This window comes from Canis lupus, chromosome 5, assembly GCF_003254725.2.
Source record: "Canis lupus dingo isolate Sandy chromosome 5, ASM325472v2, whole genome shotgun sequence".
Classification (NCBI taxonomy): Eukaryota; Metazoa; Chordata; class Mammalia; order Carnivora; family Canidae; genus Canis; species Canis lupus.
The window spans coordinates 48,308,386-48,321,979 of record NC_064247.1 but is presented as its reverse complement, the minus strand read 5'-3'; the positions used below and the strand labels follow the sequence as shown (position 1 = coordinate 48,321,979).

The 13,594-nt window shown below is 38.9% G+C and overlaps 1 protein-coding gene across 9 annotated transcripts in view; it reads left to right on the top strand.

The window, feature by feature from the left end:
• PATJ (PATJ crumbs cell polarity complex component) overlaps positions 1-13,594 on the top strand; it is a 355,573-nt gene that overhangs the window by 56,536 nt on the left and 285,443 nt on the right. For all 9 annotated transcript variants that reach the window (XM_049110354.1, XM_049110355.1, XM_025427867.3 and 6 more), the window contains exon 15: positions 12,041-12,175. In XM_049110354.1, coding sequence (XP_048966311.1) covers positions 12,041-12,175 — 135 coding nt within the window. The remainder of the gene's footprint in view (positions 1-12,040; positions 12,176-13,594) is intronic.

The following is a 13,594-nucleotide window of genomic DNA, read 5'->3' as shown; positions in this document are numbered from 1 at the left end:
ATGGGTATATGAGCTAAACCCCGCTTAAACTCTGCTGTCACATGCAGCATTCAAAATGAATTCTCTGTGTCGTGTCCCATGAGGGTTTTTTAAGAAGTTATCTCTTTAGATAGTTCTACCATTTCTTTTTCTGAGTATTTATGCTGAATATTTCTCTTCCATAATTTTATTTTATATGGGCTGCCATTTTACACGTGTGAATTTGTAGAGAATATTTCTTTCTTCCTAAGCCTAACCTGCATCTTGTCACCTCTTTAATGCACCTACGGGGCCAATAGACCAAGCATTTCTCAGATGAGTAATATAAAAGCAACATGGCACAACTTATAGTTAATTTTAAATTATTTACAAAATCATCGTTAGATAGTCGCTAATTAGCAATTCCATCTAACTATGTTGAGAGGGATTTAATTTAAGATGATACTAAGAAATACAAAAACCATACCACACTTCAGTTGTTATTAATCATTGCAGTACAGTTTACTGATTACGTGGACTTTGGAGTCAAACTGCCTGAATTCAAATTCTGACTTATCCATTCACTAGCATGTAATATTAAACTATGTTTCAGTTTTGTTGTCTTTTTTTTTTTTTTTTAAGATTTTGTTTATTCATGAGACACAGAGAGAGAGAGAGAGGCAGAGACACAGGCAGTGAGAGAAGCAGGCTCCATGCAGGGAGCCTGATGTGGGGCTCGATCCTAGGTCTCTAGGATCACATCCTGGGCTGAAGGCAGGTGCTAAACTGCTGAGCCACCCAGGAAGCCACCCGTTTTGTTGTCTTTTAAAGGGAGATGTTAATAGGGTACTACCTACTTCATTGGTTTTATAGGGATTAAATATACTGTGCCTAGAAGAGTTCCAAGTACATGCTAGGATGCGTCACTATTATTATTACCATAAAAATCAATGATGCTGTCCCCTAAAATTGTTCTATAATATAGACTAAACTCTTAGATATTAGATATTTTCTATTTATCTGTTTTCCTGTTTTCTAAATTTCCTGTGCCTTATATGCTGCTGAAGCCCACTTATTGAATTTTTAATTTTAGTTGCTATATTTTTCTATTCTAGAATTTCTGCTTTATTCATTTTTATATTATATTCTTTGGTGGAATTTGCAATTAAAAAATTTGTATTTGCCATCTTTTCCTCTGTTTCTTGAACATAATTAGCCACAGCTTATAAGGACTTTAGTTAATTTCAACATCTAAATCAACTTTGTATGTGTTTCTATTGTTGAATATTTTCTTTTGTTATTTGATTGTCTATCTCATCATGCTATAATGTAATGACTGTCTAACATTATGCAGGACAACTACAAAAGCTTCAGGTGATGTTATCTTTGTCCAGGAGACTCATTCTTTTTTTTGATAAGGAGACTGTGTGTGTGTGTGTGTGTGTGTGTGTGTGTGTGAGAGAGAGAGAGAGAGAGAGAGAGAGAGAGAGTGTCTACTCAGCAACTCTGGTAGAAGCACATGGAAAGGCTTTGAATTGAACAGACTTTCAGAACTAATTCATACAAAGTCACCCGTGCATTTAGCTGTACATTCATTCATTCATTATTCATTTATCAAAGACTTATTGAGGTCTACTTTGTGTCAGGTCCTCTTGGTACTGGGGTTTTGGAAGGGCAAACCCTGCCTTACAGAACTTTTATTTTCATGAGGGGAGATAAAAAAATAAGGAAGTTATATTATATGCGGGATATGTGCCATGCAGAATTTAAGGCAGGAAAAATGAATAAGGAATTCAGGATAGTGAGTGGGTTTGCAATTTTAGATAGGTTGACCAGGGAAGGTCAGTTAAGATGATATCTGAGAAAGCATTTTAGGAGGTGAAATAAGAAGCCTAATTTTTTTTTTCTACAGAATATGAACAATAATACTTCTGTTAGAAGATTAAATATAAATATATATAATGTATGTCTTAATATACCTCAGTGCTGATACATAAGAATTGTTCAATAAATGGTGATTTTGTTTTCCAGTTGTGTGCTTCATTTTTAGTCTCTAAACTTTCAAAGTCTCCTTTAAAAAAACTTTTTTCAAAAATATTTTTTCAAATTTTTATTTAAATTTCAGTTACCATACAATGTAATATTGGTCTCAGGAGCAGAACTTAGTGATTCATCACTTACATGGAACACCCAATGCTCATCATTAAGTGCCCTCCTTAATGCTCATCACCTATTTAGCCCATCCCCCACCCTACCTCCCCTCCATCAACCCTCAGTTTTTTCTCTGTAGTCAAGTTTCTTATAGTTTGCTACTCTCTCTTTTTTCCCCCTTCCCATCTGTTTCATTTCTTAAATTCCACATGAGTGAAATAATATGATTTGTCTTTCTCTGACTCATTAGCTTATCATGATATACTCTTAACTCCATCCACATCATTGTAAATGGCAAGATTTCATTCTTTTTGATGGCTGAGTAATATTCCATGGTGTCTGTGTGTATGTGTGTGTGTGTGTGTGTGTGTATGCCACATCTTTATCCATTCATCAATTGATGGATTTTTGGGTTCTTTCCATGGTTTGGCTATTGTTGATAATGCTGCTCTAAACATCAGGATGTATATGCCCCATTCGAATCTGTGTTTTTGTATCCTTTGGATAAATACCTAGTAATGTAATTGCTGGATCATAGGGTAGTTCTTTTAATTATTTGAAGAACTTCCATACTGTTCTCCAGAGTGGCTGTACCAGTTTGCCTTCCCACCAACAGTGTAGGAGGGTTCCCCTTTCTCTGCATCCTTGCCAATATCTGTTATTTCCTGTGTTGTTAAGGTTAGCCATTCTGATCAGTGTGAAGTGGTATCTCATTGTGATTTTTTTCTTTTTTTTCTTTTAATTTTTATTTATTTATGATAGTCACACACAGAGAGAGAGAGAGAGAGGCAGAGACACAGGCAGAGGGAGAAGCAGGCTCCATGCACCGGGAGCCCGACATGGGATTCGATCCCAGGTCTCCAGGATCGTGCCCTGGGCCAAAGGCAGGCGCCAAACCGCTGCATCACCCAGGGATCCCCTGTGATTTTTTTTTCATTGTGATTTTATTTGTATTTTCCTGATAATGAGTGACACTGAGCATCTTTTCATTTGTCTGTTAGCCATCTGGATGTCTTCTTTGGAAAATGTCAATTCATGTCTTCTGCCCATTTCTTTTTTTTTATTTTTTATTTTTATTTTTTTTCTTCCCATTTCTTAACTAGATTATTTGGGTTTGGGTGTTGGGTTTGACAAGTTCTTTAGAGATTTTGGATACTAGCCCCTTATCAGATATGTCATTTGCAAATATCTTCTCTCATTCCATAGGCCACCTTTTAGTTTTGTTGTTTCCTTCGCTTTGCAGAAGCTTTTTATCTTGCTGAAGTCCCAATAGTTCGTTTTTGCTTTTGTTTCTCTTGCTTCTGGAGATGTGTCTAGCAAGAAGTTGCTACGGCTTAGGTCAAAGAGGTTACTGCCTATGTTCTCCTCTAGGATTCTGATGGTTTTCTGTCTCACAGTTAGATCTTTCATCCATTTTGAATTTATTATTTATTTAATTATTGTTTTAAAGTATTTTATTTATTTATTCATGAGAGACAGAGGGAGAGACATAGGCAGAGGGTGAAGCAGGCTCCCCGCAGATGTTACTGTCCAGTTTTCCCAACACCATTTGTTGAAGAGACTGTCTCTTTTCCATTAGATATTCTTTCCTGCTTTGTCGAAAATTAGCTGACCATATAGTTGTGGGCCCATTTCTGGGTTTTCTGTTCTGTTCCGTTGATCTATATGTCTGTTTTTGTGCCAGTACCATACTGTCTTGATGACTATAGCTTTAAAAAAAAAAGGAGGCTATTTTAAAACATTTAATATTTAATTGAAATTTTGTTGTACCAAGGTATTTATTTCTTTAACATTTTTTGCCCTGGAAGAGTCATCCATAATTGCACTATTTCCTTTTCATATTTAGCTGTTACCTGTATATATTTACATATTTGTAGTTAGTATACCCATCCTTTTATGTCATGTATGCATGAAAGGGAGGGGATGTGTGCTTTTCTCACATAACATCACACATACTTTTTTCTATAATTTCTTAACTATAAATGTCCACAGATTATTTCTTTATATTGATGAGTTACAGTTTTTAAAATCTTCCTGTAATTGTGAGTTTAGTTCTTGACTCAGCAGCTTCTCAGTGCCCCCCCTGCAATATGTAAAGGAGTCTTTATCCTAGCAGAACCTCACAGATGAGGATACTAAAGTTTGCATAGGTGCAATGACTCACCTCAAGTTTTACAGCTAGATAGTAGCAGAAGCAGTTTAGAGCACATTCATTCATCTCTGAAGTTCCTACTCTGCCAGCACTGCTATCAAGAGTGGACAACAAAATGGAGCCTAGAGCTTTGCTCTCATAGAGCTTAGACTCTGGGTTTGGGTAAGGGCATGATAGTAAACAAGTGAAAAATAACTTGGTAAAATAGTTGTAGATTATTAATAGTGATGCAAAGGATTAAACAAGATTGTGACAGCATCACTGGGGAGGAGAGAACATTTTGGAGAGATCCAGAGAAAGCCTTTCTGAGCTCAGGCTGGAAGGGTAAGGACGTGGGGAGCGGGGACACTGGCGAGTGGCAGGTGTAAAAGCCCTGTGGGAAGATAGGGCCCGCTTGTGGGGAGAATGGAAGTTGTTTGTTTCAGTGTTGGGGTCTAAAGAAGTGAAGAGTAGAATGTTAAATGAGGCTGATGTGGAAGAGCAGGTGCTGCAGGGCTTCCAGATCCATGGTGATAAGCCGGGGCTTCAGTTGCAGTGCCAGGTAACGCCAGTGGAAGGTTTAGTGGTGCAATGTCAAGATCTGAGGTCAAAGCTGCAGGTTTTTCTTCTGTCTCATCAGGTTTCTTTCTTTCTTTTACTTTTTTAAAAGGTTTTATTTATTCATGAGACACACACACACACACACAGAGAGAGAGAGAGAGAGAGAGGCAGAGACACAGGCAGAAGGAGAAGCAGGCTGCCCGTGGGGATCCCGATGCGGGACTCGATCTCAGGTCTCCAGGATCACGCCTTGAGCCAAAGGCAGAGGCTCAACCACTGAGCCACCCAGGCATCCCTCTCATCAGGTTTCTAATTAGAAAGGCCATGTTTGTTTGTTTGCTTAAGATTTTATTTATTCATGAGAGACACAGAGGGAGAAGCAGTCTGCCCTCGGGGAGCTTGATGTGGGACTTGATCTGGGGACCCTGGGATAAGGACTTGAGCCAAAGGCAGATACTCAACCCTGAGCCACCTAGGCTCAGTTTCATGACTATAGTCATGTAGCTGTAGTCATGTTTCATGACTATAGCTGGTGTTCCTAAGGGTCTACCTGTCTTCAGATGGTTACTCCAGTTTACTACCCTATTGCCACCACTCTTGATGACCATTCAAGAAGCACTTGCATATATTTACTGGCCAGTGTTAATAGATATAGTTTTCTAGTGAGGTGGATGAAGTTATGGGGAAAGAGGGAGGTGAAAGCAATTTACAGTGGCTTGAGCATTAGCTGCACTGCTTCTAGGAAGCCGTTAATCAAGACATGAGAACAGTTTTCCCGCATCTGGGGAGACTTGTACTTTTAGGGATGGCTTTCTTGGCAACTGTTTACTCTTAAGATAATCAGAGCACTGTGAGGGAGAAGCATTAAGCTCATTCCAGTGACCTTTTTGCTGGCCATCAATTGTGATTCAGAATGAGCATTAGTAAGATCCCTGGCGTGGGAAACAAAAATAACACGTCCTGTTCTTTGGTTTTGACAAGACAGGCTGACAAATTTCTCTTTATTTCCTTCCTGAATTGTATTCTCTGAACTAAAGGACATTCCAATGTGAATTTCCCCTTCACTCAATACAAGTAAATCTAATTTTTAAGTCAGTGGGATGGACCCGGCCTTCTAAGAGTTGCAGTGTTACCAGTTGATTACCAGGATTGGTTCTTTGCTTTAAATACATTTTCTCCTTTATTTGTCACAGTTACCTATTGGTCAGCAGCTGTTTTCTTCTTTCCAACTGTAATATGTGGAAACTGAGTGTCAGGCAGGTAAAGTGTCTTGCCCAAGATCATATGCAGCAAGTAAGTGGCAAAACTGGGAAACAAGTCAGAGGTTATCTGGCTTCTAGATCTGTGCCATTCTTTTTTCTTTTGAATAAATGATATAGGGGCAAGCCCTAAAATTAAAAAGTTACAGAAGTACATCCTGCAAAAAAATAAGTTACCCTCCCATCCCAGTCCCTTTGGTCTCCTCCCCAGAGGCAGCTACTGTTGTGAGCTCTCAGGTGTGTGAGTTTTACACTTTGCTGGTTTCTTTTTCAGTAGAAAGTGGAAGGCGGGCAGCCCAAGTGGCTCAGCGGTTTAGTGCTGCCTTCAGCCCCGGGCCTGATCCTGGAGACCCGGGATCAAGTCCTGCGTCGGGCTCCCTGCATGGAGTCTGCTTCTCCCTCTGCCTGTGTCTCTGCCTCTCTCTGTGTGTGTCTCTCATGAATAAATAAATAAAATCTTAAAAAAAAAAAAGTGGAAGGCACAGGATCGAGTAACTGTAGTAATCGAGGTGCTCAGATAGGGTAGGTGGCCTATGAGAAACAGGAGCTTTTTCAAAATACATATGTCCTGTTTTGTTCCTCCCAACCATTATTCTAATTCTGTAGTTTATGGTGAGGTCCCTAAAGAAGTTGTGATTCTTTTCCTTGCATCACTCCACTGAGAACGCTATACTGTTGAGGTATTGTTAAAAGGCCTTCTATTTGCTCAGAGAAGGAGGTGGGACTTTCTCAAGAAAGGCAAAGGAGGTTTATTGGGAGGATGGCCTTTGAAGTGTACCCTGAAGAATGAGTTCAGGGAAATAACTGGGTATTCCAGATGGAGAAAATACCAAGAACAAAAGTAGAACAGGAGTCATAAGTGCAAAGTGTTAGATCGGATGTCAAAAGCTCATATATCATGCAGGCTAGGCAGGTAACCTCAATGATATTTAACATGATAAATGCCAAACAAAACAAAAGGATAAATGCCAGTTGACTCTTGACCTTGCTGTTAGGCACCTAAAAAGAACCTTTGCTGTGTTTCTGTACAAAAGAGTACACAGTGTGTATTTTTTGAATATTCAGAATTAAAATTTTAGATGGGCGAGGGGCTTATGCTATATTTCACTGTTTATTTTTATTTTGTTTTTAAATATTATTTATTTATTTATTCATGAGAGGCAAAGAGAGAGAGAGGCAGAGACACAGGCAGAGGGAGAAGCAGGCTCCATGCAGGGAGCCCGACGCAGGACTTGATCCCGGGTCTCCAGGATCAGGCCCTGGGCTGAAGGCAGCACTAAACCGCTGAGTCCACCCGGCTGCCCTGTATTTCACTGTTTAAAAGTTGTAGCTTCATTCTTGGAAAGCTTGTTTTTGGGATGTCTGGGTGGCTCAGTGGTTGAGCATCTGCCTTTGGCTCAGGGCGTGATTCTGGGATCCGGAGTCGAGTCCTGCATTGGGTTCCTTGCAGGGGGTCTGCTTCTCCCTCTGCCTATGTCTCTGCCTCTCTCTCTGTGTTTCTCATGAATGAGTAAATTTTTTTTTTTAAGTTTGGGTTTTTTTTTTTTGTATGGTAAAATTAGTAATTCTTTCCCTCTAACTTTTAAACATAAATGGCATTTAACATCTTCAATGTGTGTGTGTGTGTGTGTATGTTACAAGAGCCAATCATGGGGTTCTTTCCTATTTTGAGTTCAGCTTTTTGGAAGCATCCTCCCCCATTCTCCTGACATATCTGTTCCTCTCCAGAAGGGTTTTTTTTTTTACCCTGAAGCAACATCATTTATATTCTCACTTGAGCATTCTGATATCTTGTTTTAGGGTCCTAAAAGTAGATCTTTTAGCAAAATGAATGAACTGCGGTTTGCTTCATGACAGGTCTCTCCACTCACAGTTTGAAGGACTCTAGCTTGCTAGGTCTCATTTGATCTTTGTCATTTTAGCACTGACAGTAAATCACACAATGGTCATACTTTTCCTTGTATATATTTCCTTGTATCTTTTACTTGTCACATCAGGATCATGAAAATCCTGCTGCTCATTAACTTTGTCAATTTAAATAGGACCCCTTGCAAAGCACATTGAATAAGCATCAATAAAGCATAACATGGGATGTGTGTGAAGGCATCAATCATCTGTCTCTTGCACCCACTTCTGTCATTTTAGCACTTTCTGCTCTCTAAGAACTCAGAATACCAGAGGCGTGGACATCTGAAAGAGACAGATGAAATGGTTGATTTGTTTAGTTGCTAAATGCAGCTGGGACAGGTAATTAAACAGTCCTGCTCCCGCAGAGAAGCCGCAGAGAAGCCTGCAGCAATGTAACATGAAGTCTCAAAAACCCAGCTGTACTCAGATTTAGATTCAGAACTAATATTAAGTAGGCCTCTTTCAGATTGACAGATTTCGTAAACATCATTTCAGGTTTATTTGTTCAGTGTGATTGAAGATGGAGCATGTGTGTTTAGTTCATGGTTTAAGTTTCTAGGGAGCGTGTGCTGTTTATAGATAACTGAGAGAATAGCCTATAAGGGTATAGCCCTCTGTCTGAAGGTGAGGGATTTCATGGGTGACCCTCTTGCTGTTCCTCTATGCTCCAGCCTATTGCTGACTTGAGCTGTTGCATGAATGTGGTGGGGAGTGGGGTCAGCTGAATGAAAAGCTCAGGATTAGTAACAGGGGCTGAATGAAGATCAGTTCCCTCCTTAATCCTTTTATTTTTTTATGGGGGCATATTTTTAAGTAGGTAGCAACAGTGTGTTTGTAAAGCAGTGTCTTTTAATTTGGGCACTTCCATGCAGAAATTGCTATCACCATCTACTCATTTGCTTGAACAAAAATTTAGCAATTACCTTTTTCATTGACCTCCCACAAGCAGAGCCCCCCAACAGGCTCTTTGTAGAGCTGATGCGATCTTACCCTTCTTTTTTTTTTTTTTTTAAAGACTTTCTTTATTCATGAGAGACACAGAGAGACGCAGAGACACAGGCTAAGGGAGAAGCAGGCTCCTCACAGGGAGCTCGAAGTGGGACCAGATCCCAGGACAGGGATCACATCCTGAGCCAAAGGCAGACGCTTAACTGCTGAGCCACCTAGGCATCCCTTACCCTTCAATTCTTATCGCAAATCTCCCCATCTCTGGGAAGCCTACCCCGACCAACTTTCCAAAATAGCCTCCACCAATGGTGTGTAGTATCTTTACCCTCATTAGTTCCTTCATAGCATTTGTTACAATTAGTAGTTATTTGGTTTTCACTTGCTTGTTGGCGAATTGTTTTCTTTGTTGTTGTTGTTAAAGATTTATTTTTTTGAGAGAGAGAAATTGAGAGTGTGAGCAGGAGGAGGGGCAGAGGAAGAGAATCTCAAGCAGACTCCCTGCAGAACACAGAGCCTGATGCAGGGCTCCTATCTCATAACCCTGAGATCACTTGAGCCAAAATCAAGAGTCAGACGCTTAACCAGCTGAGCCACCCAGGTTCCCCTGTTGGTGAATTGTTTTCTTACTTGTTTGTATCTGCCTGCCCTCTTGCTTATTTATTATCTGTATTTTATACTAGATATTAGTGCTGTGGGGGGTCAGGACTGTTTCATTCACCTGATTCCAGATCATAACTCAAATCCTTGCACACAGTTTATTTTATATCCTATAAATATATGCTAGATATCATGTCTAGACAAGATTGTAGATTGGTGGTATATTGGTAAGTGTCTAGCTCTCAAAACAACAAAAGAAATAAAAAAAAAAGCAACCCAAATTTGTAGCATTTACCAGTATCTGTGGTGTAAATAGTCCAACCATGGCAGATTTCAAGCTACCAAAATGACATCACTGAATACTGAATTGGGAAACGATTCACAATAGCACTTCATCATTACAGATTTCTCTGTGGGAACAGAGCTAATTAACTACCTACCCCAGCTTCATTTAGCAACTCAACAAATCTTCCATTTCATCTTTCAGTTCATCCCTTCAGTAGTACATGAAGAGAGTATTTAGATAGTTTTTAGATAGTATTTCTACTGTACATGTATAACAGAAGTCTCTTAAAGGAGGTAAAGTGTAAAAATAGGAAGTGATGGATTTTGAGTGCTTCTTATATTTTTTAATATTATTTATTTAATTGTGGTTCACAGAATTTAATTTTTAGTGATAGCTACATTTAACAGCTGACTTGCAAAATTCCTGAAAATTGAGCAATCTCTTCTTGCAAGCAGTCTTCATACCACTTGAGATGACCTATTGATGGATGCACTGACCACTCTTTGCTCCATAACAAAGAAAGGGAGAGAGGAGGCAGAGATGGGTGGGTTAGTTCTTATTACAGAAACATATCTCTCCTTTTATTAACCTCCTACTACTAAAGAAAAAAACTAAAAACCAAACATCAACATTAATAAGGAAACATGTCTTCTTCTGGTTTGATATACATGATTTGGTACAATGACTGCACAAGAGAATGAGGGGACAACAGTGAGAAATAGAGAAATCAGAGACGGGGCAAGAGTAAAATCAATGTTAACCTTCCGTTTAGAGCACTAGAACATCTTCTTGCCAGAGGTAGTTGTAGATTCTGAAGTGCTTGGTGGTCAAGAGCACTTAATTTTCAGAAAATTAGCCCAGGGCCAGAAGTCCCTCATGCCTGTTTTAAGTCATTGAGGTCTTGGTGTGCTGGATTGTTTACCACTTCCCATTTGTCTCTGTGTGTATAGTGGGAAGGAAATGAGCCCCAGATGATGTCTGGAGGAAGGCCTGTAGAACTCTGGGGACTCAGTAGATGACTAAGGGGAGGTGACAAGTCAGAGATGAGGGATCATAGAGAATAGGAAATATGAAGGAAAGAGCCATGTTGTGGGTGCATTGCCATGCTGTATAGAATTTTCTCCTTATCAAATATATAGCTAGAGGTGGGTCTTGTATTTTTAGATAAACAGACTATAGGTAGAGGAAATATCATAATTTCATAATTTCATAATTATCATAAAAATCATAATTTTTACCATTTACCACATTTGAGTTTATATAGCCACAATGAGAAATCATGAGCTCCATCTTTAAAAGTCAAGAGAGTAGAGTTTGGTGAGTGCGTTTGACCTTTGCCGCCAACAACGCCAAGTCTCATCTCTTTACTTTGACATTGGCTAGAGTTTCTTAACCCTCAACTCATATCTGATCCCATATGAATCCTTCTAAGCCAATAGCATCAATCCTAGGATGGAATAATAATTGCCTTCCTTATTACATACCTACTGTCCCTCAACTAGAAATTGTTCTCACTTAAGTTGGTGAGATGGAAAAGGAGTTCTCAAGTGACATATCATTTTTCATAGATTAGTTAAAAAAAAAAGCATTTAATGAGTTAATTAGTTAAAAAAGCATTTAATTAGTTAAAAAAAAAACATTTAATTTAATGTTTAGTGCCTAGTACTCTCGTAGGGCCTGAGGTTATAGAGAGCAGAAGATATAGACTTTGTACTCGGGGATTAAGCAGAAAATAGGGATTCTAAACACAGTAGGACGTGGGCTGTGATAGAGATCTGTACAGGGTGATCTGGGACTCCAAACAGAGGCACAGTAACTCAGATATCAGGAAGGGCTTCCTGGAAATGACACTGCCTAGGTATTGAAGTGTAAGTGGAAAGTAGGTAATAAAGAGGAACTAGAATGTTCTGGGAGATGGGAAACCCTGCAGAGAAATGAAACATGGAATACATACTGGGAACTATAGAAAGTTTGGAAAGCCTGCTACTTAGAATGAAGGCAAGACTTTGTACATCTATCTCTCCATTCCTAGGGAATCTGAAAGGAAAAGAGGAGTGAGGACAAGAAGACAATTATTCATATTTTATTGGTGGCTAGTTTTCCCATTACTGTCCTCTCCTGGGATCTTGGTGATCTTATTCAAGAGGTGGGGTTTTCATGTCAAAATAATACTTGATGGAGGATTAACAGCTGGATGTGTCTTTGTCACGTTTGATGTTATTGCTTTGTGTTTTGCTACAGCTGCTGCCCATTCACACTCTGAGGCTTGGCATGGAAGTGGATTCCTTTGATGGGCACCATTATATCTCTTCAATTGCTCCAGGTGGTCCTGTTGATGCACTGAACCTCCTGCAGCCAGAGGATGAACTTCTTGAGGTAAGGTTTCTGAGAGATAAAAGACACAGAACAGGAATTTCTAAGTTGTAGGAAAATGTATTTTTACAAGAAATTCACTGAGTTACATTACAGCCCATGTAATGTGAACTACTGAAATTGAAAAATACTTGGAGACTATCTTTTCAAGTATACAACATAGTATTGTTTTTTTTTTTTTTTCCAACATAGTATTGTTAACGATGGTCTCCAAGTCACCGTAAGAGTAGATCTTAAATGTTCTTACCACACACATATACACCAAATGGGAACTATGTGAGGTGATGAATGTGTTAACTAACTTCAGTGTGAGAGTATTTCACAATATAGATGTATGTCAAATCATCACATTATCCACCTTAAACTTACACAATGTTATGCGTCAGTACCTCAGTAAAACTAGAAAAAAGGAATAAAGGCAAAGAAAAATACAGCCTATGTAATGATAAAGAAAATAGATAATATGCTTTCAGTTCATTTTCCCCATCTTTTAGGACTCCTCAGATGTCCTTTTGAGTGCTTTATTTAAATGATTGAGAAAGAAGCTAATGTCCCATTTTAGTTTGATAGCATAATTAGGTTTTTGTATTGTTTTGTTTTAGCAAAATTCTTTCTAAGAGATGAATTCCTACCCCATGTTTGCAGCATGTAGTCACATTTATTTGCAAGTTTTATTGGTTATATTTAAAAGAGTTAGGCTAGCTGGATGACCTCAGGCTCCCCAGCCTTCTTTACTTAGAGCAATTCTAGAGTACTTCTACTCTGACATGACCTTGAGAGATTTTGTTAGATTGAATAGTTCTAGAGCTAAAATAACAAGCAAACAGCATTGAATCTTCCAGTTTTACAGACAGGAAAATAAAGCTTTGATTTTCCCCAGCTTTATACACTCATAGCATGAGGACTTTAATTCATGTTTTCTATCTCCCATTTCACTGTTTTTTCAAATATACTATTTCCTAAGCTCCTTTAAAAAAAAAAAAAAAAAAGTGGAGAATAGTCAAACTTAGAGAAGGGTATGTAAAAGAGGGTTTTGCCAAGAGTTGGGAACCACAGTAGCTCTAACTTGGGTTTAATAGAATCAACCTCATAGCTTTAGCCAAGATTAGACTCCCATGGGCCTTGATTTTAGAGATGTCTTTCTAAAGTCTATGTTTACTCAAAATGAAATGACAGGGATAGCAAATGGTGTTGTTTTTGGATGCAACTGCATTTTTTAGCAGTGTCTGGCCACCCAGAAAAGTATGTTCAGAATTCTGGGCTGATTTTGAGGTCAGAGGGAAAGCTGCTATGACTGGTTGTTAAATTTTGTCATAGCATGGGAGGGCAAGATATTGGAGTCCTGTGTTAAGATGTAGTAAGTTGCTGATTTTTAGAAGTGCTCAAGGACACTGGGTGTCATGCTATATGTTGGCAAGTTGA